At 40.2% G+C, this 18,646-nt stretch overlaps 1 protein-coding gene across 8 annotated transcripts in view; it reads left to right on the top strand.

The window, feature by feature from the left end:
* Window positions 1-18,217, top strand: part of PLD1 (phospholipase D1) — a 212,236-nt gene extending 194,019 nt beyond the window's left edge. For all 8 annotated transcript variants that reach the window (XM_057545299.1, XM_057545298.1, XM_057545297.1 and 5 more), the window contains 3 exons: window positions 838-991; window positions 11,355-11,472; window positions 13,084-18,217. In XM_057545299.1, coding sequence (XP_057401282.1) covers window positions 838-991; window positions 11,355-11,472; window positions 13,084-13,308 — 497 coding nt within the window. In that variant the 3' untranslated portion in view covers window positions 13,309-18,217. The remainder of the gene's footprint in view (window positions 1-837; window positions 992-11,354; window positions 11,473-13,083) is intronic.
* Window positions 18,218-18,646: the final 429 nt, after the last annotated feature.

The raw sequence follows: 18,646 nt of genomic DNA, 5'->3' as shown, positions 1-18,646 counted from the left end.
AGTTGATACAGAAGCTGTTGGCATGCCACACAAGTGAGGCAAGAGAATGAAAACCCAAAGCCACTAATGATAATCTGTATTTGGGAGTGGACTGTATTGCTTGTGAAGGTCCTCTTGTGTTTTGACATTTATAATTATGTGACCATGAGTTAAAGTCTACACAGTTTGATTCCTAAGTATGAAACCTTACTGCACTGAGCTGGTAAGTGTTCTTGTTTCTTTGTGTGCTTAATGACTATATCAGTTAGAATCCTTTGAGCCACAAGATAGAAAATTCAGCTAGAAGTATGTGAAACAATAAGGGAAATGTATTACTTCACATAACAGAAAATAAGAAGGTTCTAGGGTTGGCTAGCTCAGTGACTTAAAGACCCAGAGTCTTTCTTCTTTCTGCTCTGCCATCTTCAACTTGTCTGTTTGTCCCTTGGTTACAAAGTGGCTGCAGCAGCTCCCACAATCATGTCCTCATGCAACCCTTCAAGCCAGAGTATCCAGACTGGAAGTGACACCATCTTGTTCTTGTGTCTATTTATAAGAAAGAGAAAAACTTTCTCAGAAGCCCCTGGCAGATTTGCCTTATGTTGCATTGACTAGAATCATGACAAGTGCCCATTTCTAAGCTAATCACTGGCAAAAACAATGAAATGACCATGACTGGCCTTAGACTGATCAAGATTTACCCCTGGGTTAGGGAGCGCCCTGCCTTCCTAGAGCACAGCATCTCTTGATACCTGAACAAAATTAGGGGTTTTTTAGCAAGGAAGAATTGAGTCTGGAGGGCAAATGAGTGTCTGCCAGGACAAGAAAATTGTTCAGTTTCACTGTTTCTCCTTATAGGCTCTGCCAACATAAACGACCGAAGCATGTTGGGAAAACGGGACAGTGAAATGGCTGTCATTGTGCAGGACACGGAGACGGTCCCTTCAGTAATGGATGGAAAAGAGTACCAAGCTGGCCACTTCGCCCTAGGACTTCGGCTGCAGTGCTTTCGGTGGGTCTCGGAAGCTGGGTCTCCCTCACATAATCCCGCTGCAGTGGGCAATGGAACCCAGCCCAGCCTCTGGCCCTTAGCGCACATGCCATCTCCAGGTTCTTCTTTGTCCAACACAGCGTGAACCACAGCAGTCGTATACAAAATGGCTCTGTGGGGGGCATAAAAATTTCCTGTTTGAACAGCTTTTATTATTTTTATGTGTAATGGAGAAAACTAGCATTTTAAATCTATTAATTGATTTAGGACCAGGTCAAACCATCTAGTGTCTATTTAAGTTTTTTATAGTGAGTCCATTTTTAGAAATCGAAATAGTTCCAGCGATACAAGGATATGATAAAAATCACTAAAGGAGAAAGCTAGTGACTCCTGGTGTTAAATTAAATGTGGAAACTTCATTTCTCAGATTTAAGATGACTCCAGACATGGAAGATTCCTGATCTTATGCAAGAAGATGTGAATTTTAAACAAACCTGTGGTCCAACAGAGAGAGCACTGGGCTAAGTGGCAGGGGTTGTGTGTCCCTAAATGAGTCCTTCATTCAGTTAAGTGTTACTGAGAACTTTCCTGGGCGGGGGTCTCACTGGCCCCGCCCCAGCCCCTGTAGTCCAGTCTCAGTTGTCAGAGTGATCCTTCGAGAACCTGACTCAGGTCCTATCACTCCTCTGTTCAACCAATCCTCAATGCCTTCTTATCTCTCTTTTTTTTTTTTTCAAATGGCTTCTTATCTATCTCCTGTCCCTCTCCCCCAACCCACTGAAGACACACTGCGCTCCCCACTGTCTGTGGAACACACCCTGACCACTCTCCCACCTGTAGGCTTTTGCAGGAAGTCCACAATTAGAAGATTCTAGAGCTATATTGGCCAGGATGGGATTTCAGTGTGGCCCCTCTGGTGAGATAGAGCCAAGTGTCCCCGATTAAGGGTGGTATTTTAAGCTATTTGATGAAAGGCACTGCACAGATACTGTGGTGGTGCTGTTGTTTTAACCCTTCCAGTGTTAATGGTCGCTTCTGAAAACTGGCTCACTTGCAAATGGGCACAAACCCAGCACTTCCCTCCTGCAAATGCCGGCGGCCCTTACCTCCTACCTCACTCCACACTCTGGCTCTTGAGAACCAAGCTTCAGTTCTGGAGACATTCCTTCTGCTTCCTCTGCCCCAGGAGCTCAGCAAATCCATCCCTCAAAATTTGACTGTCAGACCTTCTCACAGTTTTTATTGCTGTATTTATCGCCTTTGTTACGAATTGTTTTGTCAGTAAGGTTTTTTTTTTTTTACAGGTGAATTAAATTTCTTTTATTTTGTTATTATTGTTTAATTTTTTAATTGTTTTTGTATATTTATCTTAATTTTAAAAACTCTTACTTATGTTCATGTTCAGCTCAGTTCATAGATCTTTTTTTGGAAAGGCCTTTATCTAGTGTACCAGTCATAACTGACCATTCTGTCTTCTCTAAAAGTTGCTCTATAGGGCTAAAACCAAACTCATCATGGGGCCAGTCTATAATTTCTGTGAGTGTCACTAAATTCATGGATCCTTGGTGATAGAGAAAAAAAACCTCAGAAATGTAGCTGATTTGCTGAACTAGGCTTAAAGTCAGTTCAGCTGCCATAATTTATTCATTTATTCTACAAATATTTATTGAACTTATACTATTTGTCTGGCATTGTGCTGGGCACCAGGGAGACCGGCTGGGACCTGGGACCCTTTGCTGCAGGGCTGCAGTACTTGCACCTGGACACACCTCTCCTCCAGCAACAAAATACAAAGAAACTGTCTGGGACTAAAAATAATTGCATGCCTGCAGTTAGGGTAAATTCTGGACCCAAAAGATACAAAGAGACCAAAAAACCCAACTGCCACTTTTGAAGAGCCTGGAGCAAAAGCAGGGGGTGGGGAGCAAAAGCAGGGTACTGCAGATGCCCCCGCAACACACCACCACCTAAGGGGTGGGCAAAACACCTAAGCCACCCCTCTGGCCCGACCCCTGGACACACCCCTACCCTCACCCCATATAAGGAACAAGCTCCCCCCCCCCCCGCCCCCCGCCTCAGGGAGCCAGCAAGCAAGGGAACCTGTTGTTTGTTCTCACTGCCCACTGCTGCAGCAGGGGCCCCAATAAAACCTTGCCTGAATTTCTTGCCTGGACTCTGATCAACTTCTACTGATTAAGGAGGCCAAGAACCCTGGTTGGTAATGCCAGGAATATAGAGCAGAAAATAGAGTCTTTCACAAGTTGGGGAAAAAAGGACAGGAAAATCTTTGGCCCAAGACTGACAATCACAAAGGGCTTCAGATTAGCCTTTTATCCTTATTTACACATGAAGTTATAAATGTAGTCATTAAAAAACAAACAAACAACTCTTTTGACATATAATTCACATACTATAAATTTCACTTTTTTAAAGGGTACAAGTCAGTGGTTTTTAGTGTATTCACAGAGTTGGGCAACCATCACCACAGTCTAATTTCAGAATATTTTATCACCCCTAAAAGAAACCCTATATCCATTGATCTTGCATCCTACAATCTTCAACTCATTTATTTTTTTGTGGCTACCTTAGCATTTTCTATATACAAGATCATGTTATCTGCAAATAGTTCTACTTCCTTTTCAATCTGAATATCTTTTATTTCTTTTTCCTGTCTACCCGCTCTGGCTAGAACTTCCAGCACAATGGTGTTGAGAATGACCAACTTTCTCTTATTCTTGATCTTAGAGGGAAAGCTTTTAGTTGTCTTTCACCATTAAGTATAATGTTAGCTATGGGGTTTTTTATAGATGCCCTTTACCAGGCTGAGGAAGTTCTACTTCTAGTTTGTTGAGTGTTTTTATCATGGACTTGTCAAATATTTTTTCTGCATCTACTGAGATGATCGTGTGGTTTGTTCTAAATACAGTCATTTTCATATTACAAAATGAATTTGTTAAGGTAAATATTTTAAATATACCAAAATTATTAGAATTCTGCTTTGGATTTCAATCATTTTTAATACATGAAGAACTTAAAAACTGGAAGAGATCAAGCTCTCTCTCTGGATCTTCCAGAGACCCTGGATTCAAAGACTATTCCTGCCCTCACAGAGTTTACAGCTATGTAAATAATGCGTTAACCGCTGTAATGGAGGTCAGTAAGGTTTTTGTTTTTGTTTTTTTTTAGACCATTGATATTTTAATTGGCTTCTAATGTTAATTTGTTTTGTTTAGCAGGGGAGAGTTTAAGATTAGCAACCCACTGTTAATCAACCCACTGATTGCCTACTGCAGCTCATATAAGGAAACAAATATTTCCTCCTGTAAGCTAGAAATAAATGTCACACCTTTTCAGTTCCATGAGAACTTAAGTATTCTCTTTAAAGGTGTAGCCTCCTTTATAACTTTCTAAATGTATAATAATTATTGAGGGGGAGGGTTCTGATTACAACATATTTTTCATTGTAGAAAATTTGGCAAACAGAAAAGCAATAAGGAAATTAAATTTATCTGTAATCCCACCACCCAGTGCTAACAATTTTAACATTTGATATATGTCATTCCACTTTTTTTCTATACATAACTATTCACTACTGTATTTCTTTTTTTAAGCATAATTAGGATCTTGCAGTTCTACAGAGTCCTTTATTATTTAAATAATATTACACATACTTTTCCATGTCATTGCGTTCTTCTATAACATTTAATGGCTGCATTGTATTACATTGTTTGAGCCCGCCGTAATTCCTTTAACCAAAACCTCATCGACGGGCAGATTTTTTGCTGATATAAAAAAGTGGGTATGATTGTAGATAGTATCTTGCTTACCTTCTTAGTTGTTTCCTTAACTAAATCCTAACTATAGGATTTCTAGCCAAAAAGTGTGCAATTTCCTTTGCCCTCTGAGTTCTATTATTATCTTTGCCGATTTGTTGGGTTTCAAATGGAATTTCATTATTTTAATTTGCAATTTGAGGGTTTAAAAATGTATCCATTAGCCATTTGTAATTGTTCTTTTGCAAATTGTCTAGACTATTCATGTCCTTTGCCCGTTTTGTTGGAATGTTTCACTTTCTTTTAATGATTTGTCAGTAATTTAAGTACATAAAAGCCTAATTTCTTTCTCCCATTTGTTGCAAAGCTGATTTGCGAATTGCCTTTTAATCATATTTAGAGTATTTGGGGGAACCATCAATTCTTATTAATCAAATCTATCAGTTTTTTTCTTTTCCCCCCTTTTTAAAAATATGCTTAGAATAGCTTCCCCAAGATAAAATATTTACTTATATTTTCTTCTAGTGCTCGTTTGATATTACTTTTACATTTAACATCTGCAATTTATTTTTTTAATTTTTTAATAAATTTATCTATTTATTTATTTATTTATTTTGGCTGTGCTGGGTCTTCGTTGCTGCACGCGGGCTTTCTCTAGTTGCGGCGAGCGGGGGCCACTCTTCGTTGCAGAGCATGGGCTTCTCATTGCGGTGGCTTCTCTTGTTGCAGAGCACGGGCTCTAGGCACGTGGACTTCAGTAGTTGTGGCACATGGGCTTCAGTAGTTGTGGCTCACGGGCTCTAGAGCACAGGCTCAGTAGTTGTGGCGCACGGGCTCCACGGTATGTGGGATCTTCTCGGACCAGGGCTCGAACCCATGTGCCCTGCCTTGGCAGGTGGATTCTTAACCATTGCGCCACCAGGGAAGCCAACATCTGCAATTTATTTTAATGTAAGAAATGAGGTAGGAACTCTAACTCTTTTTCCCAGGCAAACCAACTGATCCAGAACTGCATGACTGCAGTACTCGTTGCCTCTCTAACCTGCAGTGCCTCTTTATGGTGCACCGAATTGCCACACATCCTGACCTATGTGTACTCTCTGCTACTTCCTATTGAAAGTCTGTTGACTTGCATGCCATTATGATACCACTTTAATTATCGTAGCTGTGCACTTTAATACTACTTCCTACCATACCACTTCCCCAAATTAGTATTCTTTTCCAGAATAATCTTGACTACTCTTAGTCATTCTTCCGCACGAACTTTAAAATTGTTTATTCAAGTTCTCTCACTAGTTTTCTGATCAGGACTACAGTATACTTATAGATTAATATAAAAAGAGTTGATGTCTTTATAACATTGAGCCATCCTATTGAAGAACAAGGTATGGACTTCAATTTATTCACATTTTTTTGTTCTTCAATAAAGCTCTAGGGTTTTCATTATTGGAAGCAGAAGTTGTTCTTCAGTGATCACTGAAGTTTTTTGTTGCTCTTCTTTTGGTTTTTTGCTGATCCTATGCCTTTCATGCTAAGTTTATTCCTAGATGCTTTATTTTTCCTGGCAACTTTCAAACTGTCTTGAAGAGGCAGTTGTTCTTGAACAAGGATTTTCACTTTGCCACAATGGCAGACACAAATAATACATTAAAAAGCACCATGAAGGGCTTCCCTGGTGGCGCAGTGGTTGAGAGTCTGCCTGCTAATGCAGGGGACACGGGTTCGAGCCCTGGTCTGGGAAGATCCCACATGCCGCGGAGCAGCTGGGCCCGTGAGCCACAACTACTGAGCCTGCGCGTCTGGAGTCTGTGCCCCGCAACGGGAAGGGCCGCGATAGTGAAAGGCCCGCGCACCGCGATGAAGAGCGGTCCCCGCACCGCAATGAAGAGTGGCCCCCACTTGCCGTAACCAGAGAAAGCCCTCGCACGAACCGAAGACCCAACACAGCCAAAAAAATAAATAAATAAATAAATAAAGTAGCTATAAAATTAAAAAAAAAAAAAAAAAAAGCACCATGAAAACCTTGTGTTGATTTTAGCTCTTTTTATTAGGAAATATTCGCAAAGATAAATGTGACCTAGCGCAGAGCCATTTTCTCCCTTAAAAAAATGCAACTTCAATCCATTTTCCATCTGGGCTATTTTTGAATAGAAATAGAGAGACACATTTCAATGTGAAATCAATTCTAAGTAGAATCAACCATCAGGGTACTGCACTAAATGTCACAGCTACGTGCCAAACAGTTCATTAAGTCCTAGAAAATTATCCAAACTTTACAGATGTAACCATCACTCAACAGAAACCATTATCCACACAGGTAGAGCTCAGAATCATTTACAGTGATAGACATGAGGAATGGAAAGAACAGAAACAATTTTCTGCAGTTTTCCTACTGTCCCACTGATGCATAAACAATTAAACATTGAATAATTGACATTATTCAATTTTCAACATAAAATCAAATTTGTTTTCTCTGAAACCTTACTCGTCTAAAGGATATCCAGAGTACTTCATATTATTCTTACTGTATGAATTTTTATAATTAAAAAACTGACAGGGAAAATAATTTATCACTGAACATTGTCTGTTATAGACTTATTTAAATACTTTTTCTATACACAGGCTCTTAACTGATAACTTGATAGACACATTGCCTCACCTCCTGTTCTCATTTAAAAGCAAAGTCAGAGAAATATTCTTTCAGCTCTGTTTTCAGTGGGTTAGACGCCACTCAAATCAAAGGCATTACTCTGATTGACTTGTTGTTATAACTTGTGCTGTCCTTCAAATTTGGCACGGTTAAATTTTGCTTTGGTTCTTAAGGAGCGGCAGCATCTAGGTGCAAACATCATCCTATAGAACCTTTTTGAAAGTTATTCCTATAGAGTCTGAGGGAGACTTTATTTGAAGTGGAAATAGAATTTTGAGGTAATAAAACTCTAGGAATAGAATTTTGAGGTAATAAAACTCTAGGAATCCTAGTGAGCCCAGGTGCCAGATCCATTTATTTTAGAAAATTTTTATATAGTAGAAAAAGTGCAGACTCAAACTAAAATGTGATGCCCTTTTATCCCTATAAGCTGGCTGAGCCTTTTCAGGAGTTGATAATATTGCAGTTGACTGGGGAGAACACACATGGTTAATAGCATGTGTGTTGGAACAGCCTTTCTTGAAGTACATTTTACATAGTGTTTGACCCAGGATTTTAATTCTTCAATTTCTCCTAGTGAAATAATCATAGAAATTCACAAAGTATTATATATGATAAATAAATTATGTTCATTATAGCATTGTTTATAATAATGGAAAACTGGAAACAACCCAAAAGGTCATAATAAAATAGCTGGTTAAATAAAATTTCACATAATGGGAAATTCTGCAGCCATTGAAAACGATGACGTAAATCTACACATTTAAATACAAAGAGGGTAACAATATTATGACCTCCACCCTGTTAAATCCAATGGTCAATTCTCATCTGAATTTGACTCCGTGTGGTTCCGGGATACCCATCCTCTGGCTTCTCTGCAGCCTCACTGGCTGCTCCTTCTCTCCCCTACTGTTGAGGCGCACTGGTCCTCTTCTCTATCTATACTCACTACTTCGGTAAAGTCAGTTAAAGTCACATGGCTTTATGAGTGTACATATGTGGACAATTCTCAAGTGTACATCTCCAGCCAAACCTTCTCTCCCAAACTCCACATTCTTTTATCCAGCTACCTACTCAGCATCACCACTTGTATATTTAATAGATGTCCCAACAGGTTCAAACCTGAATTCCTGGTCTTCCCCCCACTAACTGGCTCTACCCACAGAATTACCCATCTCAGCTAATGGCAACCACATTCTTCTGTTTGCTCAAGGCAAAGCCCTTTTAGTCATCCTTATGCCTCACTTTTTCTCACACCCTGTGTCCACTGGATCAGTGAAATCTGATCTCTCCACCTTCCTCTCCACCACCCAAGCCACCATCATCTCCCACCGAGATCACTGCAGTGACTCCTAACTGACCTCCCTGTTTTCAATCCTTGCCCTGCACGGTCTATTCTCAATCCAGCAGCTGTTTGTTAATATTTAAGTCAGATCCTGTCACTCCTTGCTCCAGTGTCAGCAGTATGTCCCAGTTTCATGCAATGTAAAAGCCAAAGTCCATCTGAGACCCATTTCCCCACTTTTCTTTCTTTCTTTCAATAAATTTATTTATTTAGTTATTTATTTATTTTTGGCTGCATTGGGTCTTGGCTGCTGCACGCGGGCTTTCTCCCGTTGCAACGAGCGGGGGCTACTCTTCGTTGCGGTGCACAGGCTTCTCATTGCAGTGGCTTCTCTTGTTGCGGAGCGCGGGCTCTAGGCGTGCGGGCTTCAGTAGTTGTGGCACACGGGCTCAGTAGTTGTGGCTCACGGGCTCTAGAGCGCAGGCTCAGTATTTGTGGCGCATGGGCTTAGTTGTTCCGCGGCATGTAGGATCTTTGCAGACCAGGGATCGAACCCGTGTCCCCTGCATTGGCAGGCGGATTCTTAACCACTGCACCACCAGGGAAGTCTCCCCACTTTTATTTCCAATGTAGCACAAGCCTTTTTGGTATTCCTTGAACCTACCAGGCATGTGAGAAAAGAGCTTTGGACTCAGTTTCAATTCTAGCTCTATTAATAGAATGCCTCCAACCTTTTGTTTCCCATTTGCAAAATGGGAATCCTATACCATCTCTACCTCCCAGGATTAAGATGGAAGTGCTTTTTAACACTCAGGCTTTACGTAAGTACCAGCGCTTTTGTAATTTTCATATATGACCTCTAAAACTTGCCTTGCTTTGCTTGAGAATTTCTTATTATTTCTAGTCCTCTGTTTATATTTGATCAATTCAAACAATCTACTGTATGGCTTCTTTTATGCCAGGTACTCTGAGGATATGAGAATAGCCAGGTCATGTTCTCTTAAAGAATTTACATGCTAGAAGTGGGAGATGGGCCTATTAAAAGCAAAAAGTGCATGAAATATTGCAGGTGCTCTGATAAAAACAAAGCACAGATGAAGCACAGTGAGGGGGACAAAGGAAGAAAGTTCAAATCTTTCAGGATTGATGGGGAGAAATGGGAGAAGGGAGAAAGGGAGCCATAAAAAGTTTTATAGAGGTGACCTTGTACTGAATCCTGAAAGATGGTAGGTAAGTTAGGCAAACAGGTAGGGGAGGGAAAAGCCTCCCGGACTACTACCATCTCACACTCTTAAAGCACACCTGGTATTTACCACATTTTAATTAATTCCTTTTGAGGGTGATTCTTTATTCATTGTTGATCTCACCCACCAAGTATAACTGCACCCAGAGAGGCTCCGTGTCTTTCATATTCATTTCTGTACCCTAGAGTTCAGCATAGTTCTTGGCCCAAGGGAGGGAAGAAGGAAGGAAGGAAGGAAGGAAGGAAGGGAGGAAGGGAGGAAGGGGTGGGGAGGGAGGAAGGAAAGTCAAGTCTTGGTTAAGAGCACAGGTTTGGGAGTCAGGTGGTCCTGGTTGGAGTCCCAGATATACAATTTGCTAGCTGTATGACCTTGAAAGAGTTACTTGACCTCTCTGTGCCTTAGTTCCCTTTTCTTTTTTTTTTTAACCTGTTGATCTATTTATTTATTTATTTATTTATTTGGTTGCACTGGGTCTTGTAGCAGGTGGGCTCCTTAGTTGTGGCATGTGGACTCTTAGTTGCATCATGCATATGGGATCTAGTTCCTGGACCAGGGATCGAACCCAGACCCCCTGCATTGGAAGCTCGGAGTCTTAACCACTGTGCCACCAGGGAAGTCCCCTTAGTTCCCTTTTCAGTAAAAGGAAAATAATAATACTTGCTTCTTTTGTTTTTACTATTTTTTTACATTTTTTTTTTTTTAATAGCTGCTTCTTCATAAGGCTGTTGAGGATTTACTGAGATCGTTTTTGGAAAGGCTCAGCACGTTGAAAGGCACATGCTTTGAATACTAATCCTATCTTCCAAGGTTCTCACCCTCTTAGGCCAAATTACAAGAACTCTCTTAGAGCAAAATGAAGGTGTTTCTCTGTCCAAGAGTTAAAACTTTCAAACATCATAACAACTTAGGTTTTTCTGTTTTGTTTGGTTTTGTTTTGCAACTTGGCTTTTTTTTATATAGACACACAGACACACACTTAGTCTTTTTTTTTTTAATTTATTTACTTATTTATTTATTTTTGGCTATGTTGGGTCTTCGTTTCTGTGCGAGGGCTTTCTCTAGTTGTGGCAAGCGGGGGCCACTCTTCATCGCGGTGCGCGGGCCTCTCACTATCGCGGCCTCTCTTGTTGCGGAGCACAGGCTCCAGACGCGCAGGCTCAGTAGTTGTGGCTCACGGGCCTAGCTGCTCCGCGGCATGTGGGATCTTCCCAGACCAGGGCTTGAACCTGTGTCCCCTGCATTGGCAGGCAGATTCTCAACCACTACGCCACCAGGGAAGCCCCACACACTTAGTCTTAATGGCTTCCTTTGATTTCCTTAAAAGAAAAGGACTTCTGTGGTTGAGTGTCTGAATTGCTGTACCATTAGAAACAGTGCCTGCAGCAAACTGCTTTGTCTCAGTTACTCATTTTGGAGGACACTTGTTTTTCAGGGTTGTCCTCGGCTATCTTTCTGGCCCTAGTGAAGACATTCAGGATCCAGTGAGTGACAAATTCTTCAAGGAGGTGTGGGTTTCAACGGCAGCTCGAAATGCTACAATTTATGATAAGGTGAGGTTCACATATCCTGCTCCTTTTTTAACTGAATCACGTCACAAAAGCACATAATTATTTCTGCATATTATTGGTACAGAGTATTCTTAATGAGTGTAAAAAACCAATACACCTCCAACTTGTAATAAAATACTTCTTGGTAGACATTTAAAAAACAGAGTCAAAAAGAGCCATAGATTATTGTTTAGAAGAGACTTTAGTGGCATTCTGGTCTCAGATTCCAGAATCCCATCATAAGCATCCTTAGCAGGTGGTTACCCAGCCTTTATACATGTCTAGTGACAAAGAGGAAAGAGGCAGATGGGATCAAAAAATGAGTCAGACTTGGGTTCAGCCCAGCTCACACAGTTGCTGGCGATATAACTATGTGTATAGTAATTTGATGTTCTGAGCCTTCCTTTCTTTCCTCTCCTATAAACTGGGAGAAACATTCACTACGTGGTCGTGAGGATAAATAACAGTCTCTTAAATGTACTTAGCACATAGTACATATAGTAAATGGTGTCCATCCTAATGATGAAGCTTATTAATAATGAGAAACTTCCTCATTTGGACAACTCTAATTTTGGAAAGGTGTTTTAAAACCAACTTCGTTTGTTAGGGAGGCCAAATGCATCTTCTGGTAAGTTCCGTCCATTGATGATGATAAAAAGTGTACAAGAGTTGAGTCATCCGACACTGAAACAGGTTACATCATGAAGTAGCCAGCATTCCATCATAGAAAATATCCAAGCTGAGATCCACTGACCATCTATCATAAACTGGGAGAGAGTGCATTCTTTTTCTGACTTCCAGAGTCCCTTCAGCACAGAAAATTCATCATTTCTAATGAAACATGACAACTATCTACATAGCCTTGTTTCATACTGAGGCCTCAAGGCCATGATCAAATAGGTTGTGTGCATGGAGTCTTTTCAAATGTAATTTTTTAAATGCAGGGCACAGCCTAGTTTGGATCCTGGATTGGGAGGAATAACAGCTATAGAAGACATTTTGGGAATAATCGGATAAATCTGAATATGGACCATATCTTAAATAACATAGAATTGATTTTCTGAGGTGTGAGAATTGTATTGTGGTTATATAGGCACATGTCCTTATTCTTAAGAAATACATGCTGAAATATTGAGGTGTGAAGTGTTATGATGTGTGAAACTTATTTTCAGTTAGCAAAATACATACACAATTGATAACTTTAAGTACAGGTACAGATATGAACATTTTTCAAAATTAAAAAGTTAGAGAAAATATAATACACAATTTTCCTTTTAGACCAGAACCTCCAGTGAAATTCAGGGGTGATTATTATCCAAAAAGTAAGGTATCACCCATGAAACTCCTTACCACTAGCTTGACTTTATCCTGAGGTCAATCACTGATGTAGATCAGATATAGGATCTGTGTTGTTTTTTTTTTTTTTTTGATGGAAGCAAATCTAGCACTCTCTTTGTAGCAAATAAAAGAAGCAACCCTTCAATCAGGTCTGCGCTGTAACATAAAACTAATATGTGTTTCATAAAACAAAGGTTTTGTCCGTCGGAATGAGTATTTTCAGTAAAGGGGATATGCTTTCTTTTAAGCCTGTCACTCAGTTTCCTATTTAATCAGGTGTTCCGGTGCCTTCCCAATGATGAAGTACACAATTTAATTCAGCTGAGAGACTTTATAAGCAAGCCCATCTTAGCAAAGGAAGATCCCATTAGAGCTGAGGAAGAACTGAAAAAGATCCGTGGGTTCTTGGTACAGTTTCCCTTTTATTTCCTGTCTGAAGAAAACCTACTGCCTTCTGTTGGAACCAAAGAAGCCATGGTGCCCACCGAGGTTTGGACTTAAGAGTCATACTTGTTTGCAACCCAAAGACTTCCACCCTGAAGAGTACATGTCACACAGTGACTTTCTGGAGACCTAACAGCCAAAGCCGGACCCAGTGCACTCTTGTATCCAACCTTGGACCCTTTGGGTTGGCTGGGAAGGGCTGTAGTCATACTGATATAAGGACAGTGAAAATCAGCAGGGCTTTATCATTCCTCCTGCCTATCCCTGTGAAAAAAGGACTGTATTCTTAGGTAGCATATACCCAACAGCTTAAACACATACTAAAATTCCATGATGTATACCAAACTGCATTTTCTTTGCTAACAAGAATTTACCTGTCACTGTGATCTACTTTGCCAAAAGTTGTCTGAACCTCCTTATTTTTCTCTGACCCTCGCTTATGCACTTGATGTCTGCTGGACCTGCCTTCATCTCATAGTCCGTGCAGGCTCTGTCTGGGATATTGTTTATTGCTAGAAGATGTTGTGATGCTGCTTCAAGGTTATTTAAGGTTACACGGGATGCTTCTCCTCCTGCCCATCTGGTCCTGGAGTAGTCGTGTGCACCCAACCAAGGACGTGGTCCTTATTCCTTTCCAGTGGCTGACAGGACAGGACAGACCTTAGTCTACACAGCAGCCCATGTTAGGCACTTCTGATAACATTGACAGCATGGATGTTGACACCACAGATCAACAGGAAGGAATTAAATTCAGTTATTAAGGCAGAGATTTCACTTTGCCTCCAAAGGCATTGACAAGATGTGTCCTTTTGATAGGGCCCACCCGATCAGATTTGAAAACGTGTAGGATATTTGATTACACGGCAACCGATAAAACTCAAAGACACAGCATGCAGCCTTCAGCAATCTTCAACCTTTTGGTGGGACTCTGATCCAGATAAGAAAAGAAGATTTCTTATAGTCCTGTAAAATTTCCGGTCATCCTTAGCTGCTGGACTGATTGAAATTTGAGTTTCTACATTTCAGAATCAAACCAGTGAATACAACTTGTCTTTCAAGAGAATCAGGGGCTTCATAACTCATGCCAAGTTAGTGGGTATGAGCCTAACCTTATTTGACATTCAGCTCTCCAGCTATGTTACCTTCTTTAAGAAAAATTGTTTGCAAAATGCATACAACTTCATTTGTGTTATTAAATATACATTAACATTCCACCAGGGTTCCAAAGAGGTTAGGATTATTTTTTAATTCACATTATCCTAGTCTGTGAATTGTTCTGGAAACCCATTTCTCCTTTTTGGATGTTAGTGTACATACCCTTTGGTACCCCATAGCTCTAATTTTATTAAGCAGAACTATTCTTACAACCTAAAGAACTAATGTGGGTTCCCAACAGGCGTGAGGCCATAAAACATGGTGTAGGTGCAATGATTACACCTCTATGGATTACCCGGACAGAATCTCATCCAAAAGAGTAAGGACCCAATCCCTATTTTCCTAGAACTGATAGTCCAGTGGAAAAGGTTAAACAGGAGCACAAAGTCAGTGAACTAGGTTAGTAGGAGAGAGACAGTGTCACACTCAGGAGGGTTTTACAAATGAGGTGGGACTATGTAACCAACAATGGAAATGAATATGCTTTTATGGTGGCTGAAGATAGTAAAATGACTTCATTCTATAGCAGTTGTAAATAAGACATTTGCTATTTATGAAGTTTAGATTGGCATTTAAAGTGCTGAGTGTATGTGGAATACCTAAGGATTTTTCATGTTTTCTTTTTAAATTTTTTAAAAAGGTAGAGCAGTCAACAAACTGGCTCTTGAAAGGGCCCTTTCTCTTTAAAAAAAAGTCACTTAATCCAACCTCTGCCCATTTTATAGCTGAGGAAACTGAGACCCAGGTTAGTTGAAGGACTCACTGAAGTTTACCCATTAGGACCAGTGACATTGCTGGTCCATTACTGGCCTCTCCTTTCACTCATCACAGCCCCAAAAAGAGGAGATAACAGTAAATAGATTTGAGACAGGATGTCTCTAAGCTATTTTGAACCCTGTGATATTATGTATTTATGTGCTTGTCTGTCTCCCCCTACTAGAATGTAAGCTCCATGGGGCAGGGACTTTCCTGTGTTTTGTTCATAGTGTATCCCCCAATCCTGAAACAGTGCCTGGCTCATAGGAGGTGCTCAGTACATGTTTGTCGGATGAATAAAGGAGGTGGAGGAGAGAGCTAATGAAATGAAAAACTTATGGGGTCTCAGACAAGAAATCTTCTTGCTGTTGCTAAAGAAACTGTTAGCAAGTTTCTTTTCTACTGCATCCTCTTAAAGGCAAGATGCTCATCTGCAAAGAGAGGGACTGCAAGATTTATTTGGGTGGATTTTATGGAAAATTCAGTGCCATAATTGCCTGCTTTGCAGTAGCAGTTAACATAGAGCAGCATTCTGCAAACATTGCATGGGCTGTGGACACAAGATATACCATATGGCCTAATTACCCATCATTCTCTGACACCGTTACTACCTAATAGAAGTTCAGATAATTTATCTTTAACATTGCAATGTCTGATATAAACATTAAAATGCAAGTGATTCAGTCTTGAAAAGCAATTATGAATCTGTTCAACATTTTAAATTGACTATAATCTTTTGAAATGCCTATAAGTGCTGTACCTGACACTCTGATAATCTCTGTAATAATTTTTGCTTTCTAGAAGGAAAAATTCTATGATTATAAGAAGTGAAGTGTAGAAAGTGGTCATGGCCTATTAAAGCTATTCAGATTGGCCAAGCTTAGTGGTTGGAGGATACTAGACACAGCAGGTCAAGTTCAGGCATTTGCTGTGGAGCAAGTGTCCACTCAGGGACTCACCCTCCAGTGGGATGGCCTTCATTCTCAGCTGTAATGCGTCACAGAGAGCTGGTCATTAGATAATTGAGTGACATGTTGTAAAACAAAACATTGGTTTTATTTTAATAGCGTGTGTAGAAGAAGATTTTGTCTCTAGGTAGTCAAAACCAGAAGCAGTTAATCTCTTATGTAATAACTTGGGAAATTGTAACATATCCTGAATTAACAGTCTTCCAGATGAAGGCAGTAAGCCAGGAAGTCTTTTTGCAGATATAAGGTGACAGGCAGAACAGATTTTGTACACATCATGGAGATCCTGCATGTCTTTCTGCCCCTCCTCATTCCTTATTCCTTCAACCTCTTTCCCCAACCAGAGCCCTTCTGTATTATGGAAACCATTTTAGAGGACAAGAAAAAGCTTTCTGGGGAAAAACAACATTAGGCATCTAAAATAAATCTTCAGTTTAACTCACACTTTTAAGTGATTGACAAAATATTATCATTTTTTAACAGAGGTAATGGTTCTTCTTAACATCTCTGATCTGATGTGGCACTTGAGCATTTTCAGATGCCTGTCACCCTCTGGAGAGGGGCTAAAGAGGGCCCTTCATGTCTCCTCATCCCTCTCAATTCCCATGTATGAAAAGTGAGCAAATGCTAAAGGACTTTAAGTGTGCTTAGGAATACAATTTTATTTCCTTGGAAGATCCTCTGCAGTCAATTACTACTGGCAACTTGGAGGTTTAAAATGGGTTTTACCAGGCATGGGCCTTGAGAAATTGTTGAATCTAGAAATTCACTGGAAAAGGAATTCATTGCCATCTATCAAAAAGTTGCAGGTGAAGAATCAATGGATTCGCATTATGTTTGGGGGGAGGCAGATGCCATGATATGATTCCTAGTGGCATTTAATTCACATGTGATATATTATTGGCTTTGACTGCAGATTGGAAGGATTCATTAAGGGAAACAAAAATTCTTTGGCTTAATTTATTATAGGTTTTTTTCTTTTTTCCTTTATACCAGTATTAAATTTTAACTTAAAAACAAGAAGTAATCAAAGTAAGATAAATGAAAATTTGTCACACTAATCATTTTAAACTTTTAAGTTTTAAAATCAGAGACTGGGATTGCAATCCAACCAAAATGCAGACTTAATTACTCTTTCCTATTCCCTAGCAGCTATAATTGTTTGCTTTATTCTAGATAAATGCACTTAAGTGAATGTTGTCCTACTTCTGCTCAACACTAGGAAATGTAGCACCATGCTCTCCTAACGTATATTCCACTTGGATTCTTCACATAAAATTGTCTGAGCCAAAGGTACTGATATCCTCCTCAACCATTCTAAAAATTCATACCAAAGTATTGCAGTTGGAGCACATGTTTCTGATGCAAAAACCAGATACTTGCTGGTGAACATCCATCCATTCAGAATATTCAGATATTCTGGACAGAGCTCAGGCCCTAGCCTCACCCTTATGGCAGGCTTTGGCAAACTAAGGCTGGGCCTCCTGTTTTTGTAAATAAAGTTTTATTTGAATGTAGCCATGTCCATTTGTTTACATGCCTCATGACCAAATGATCTGCGAATCTGAGAATACTTGCCATCCTTAAGAAACGTTTACTGATCCTTCCTCTAGAGAGAGCAAAGAATGTCCAATTAGGGTACCTCAACCAAGCAGATTTGGGTGAGTTCTAATCTCTTCCATAAGCAAGGTTTTCAACTGTCCATATCCCAGAGCCCAGCATTCTACAATAGATTTATTCTAACAAGGTCAAGTCCTTTCAAGAATGAAAAATCACATGTTTTTTTGTTCTGAAAGAGTTTTTGTCAACTAAAGCAATCTTCTCCCAGCTGAGCACTCATATGGAAGCATGGTTGATAATGTTTGTAACTAAAGTGTTAAATGAGGATAGATAGGCCTAACGATTTGTATTCAGAATGACAATTGTGAACTCAAGAAACTCAGTCTCCCTGGATTTTCCTTCTACGAAGCCTTGGAAATGATACGTGTATCCATCCTCTGCCTCACAGTCAATGCTTTTGATGCCAAGTCCCTTAACTGCTTTTTTTAATGTAAATATTCATTAATTAAACAATTAAAAGTGTGAAATTGGCCGTGTCCCTCTACTTGAAAAGAAGATTCCTCATTCCTCACATGGGGTTTTTACAGCCAGCACACTGTAGGTCTGAGCTCGAGACAGTAACCTGCGCCTCTGGAGCAGATGTCAGAGCCCCAGCGTCCCCAGTCTTCTCACAAGCTTCATGCACACATCTCAGCAGCACCCAGAAAGAGAAAGAAACAGAAGTCCCCTTTTGCCCCTTCCTCCACTAGTAACTACCTATTCCCTGAAGGGCAATCGCTTTCCCCAGTTCTTGAAACAGAGATTACTTTTGCCTACTTTTGTACCCCACTGGCTTTTTCAACAAGGACACCCTCAGCCTTTATCTCAACTAGGCATCTCTGAAGCTTTCTTTGTCTTCCAGGTGGCTGCTTAGTTTGTAGAATCGGTGGTGGGCTCTCCATTTCACTTCTTCAAGA

Source organism: Balaenoptera acutorostrata, chromosome 4 (genome assembly GCF_949987535.1).
Source record: "Balaenoptera acutorostrata chromosome 4, mBalAcu1.1, whole genome shotgun sequence".
Classification (NCBI taxonomy): Eukaryota; Metazoa; Chordata; class Mammalia; order Artiodactyla; family Balaenopteridae; genus Balaenoptera; species Balaenoptera acutorostrata.
Note: the sequence above shows the minus strand (reverse complement) of the source record. Positions and strands in the feature narration are given on the sequence as shown.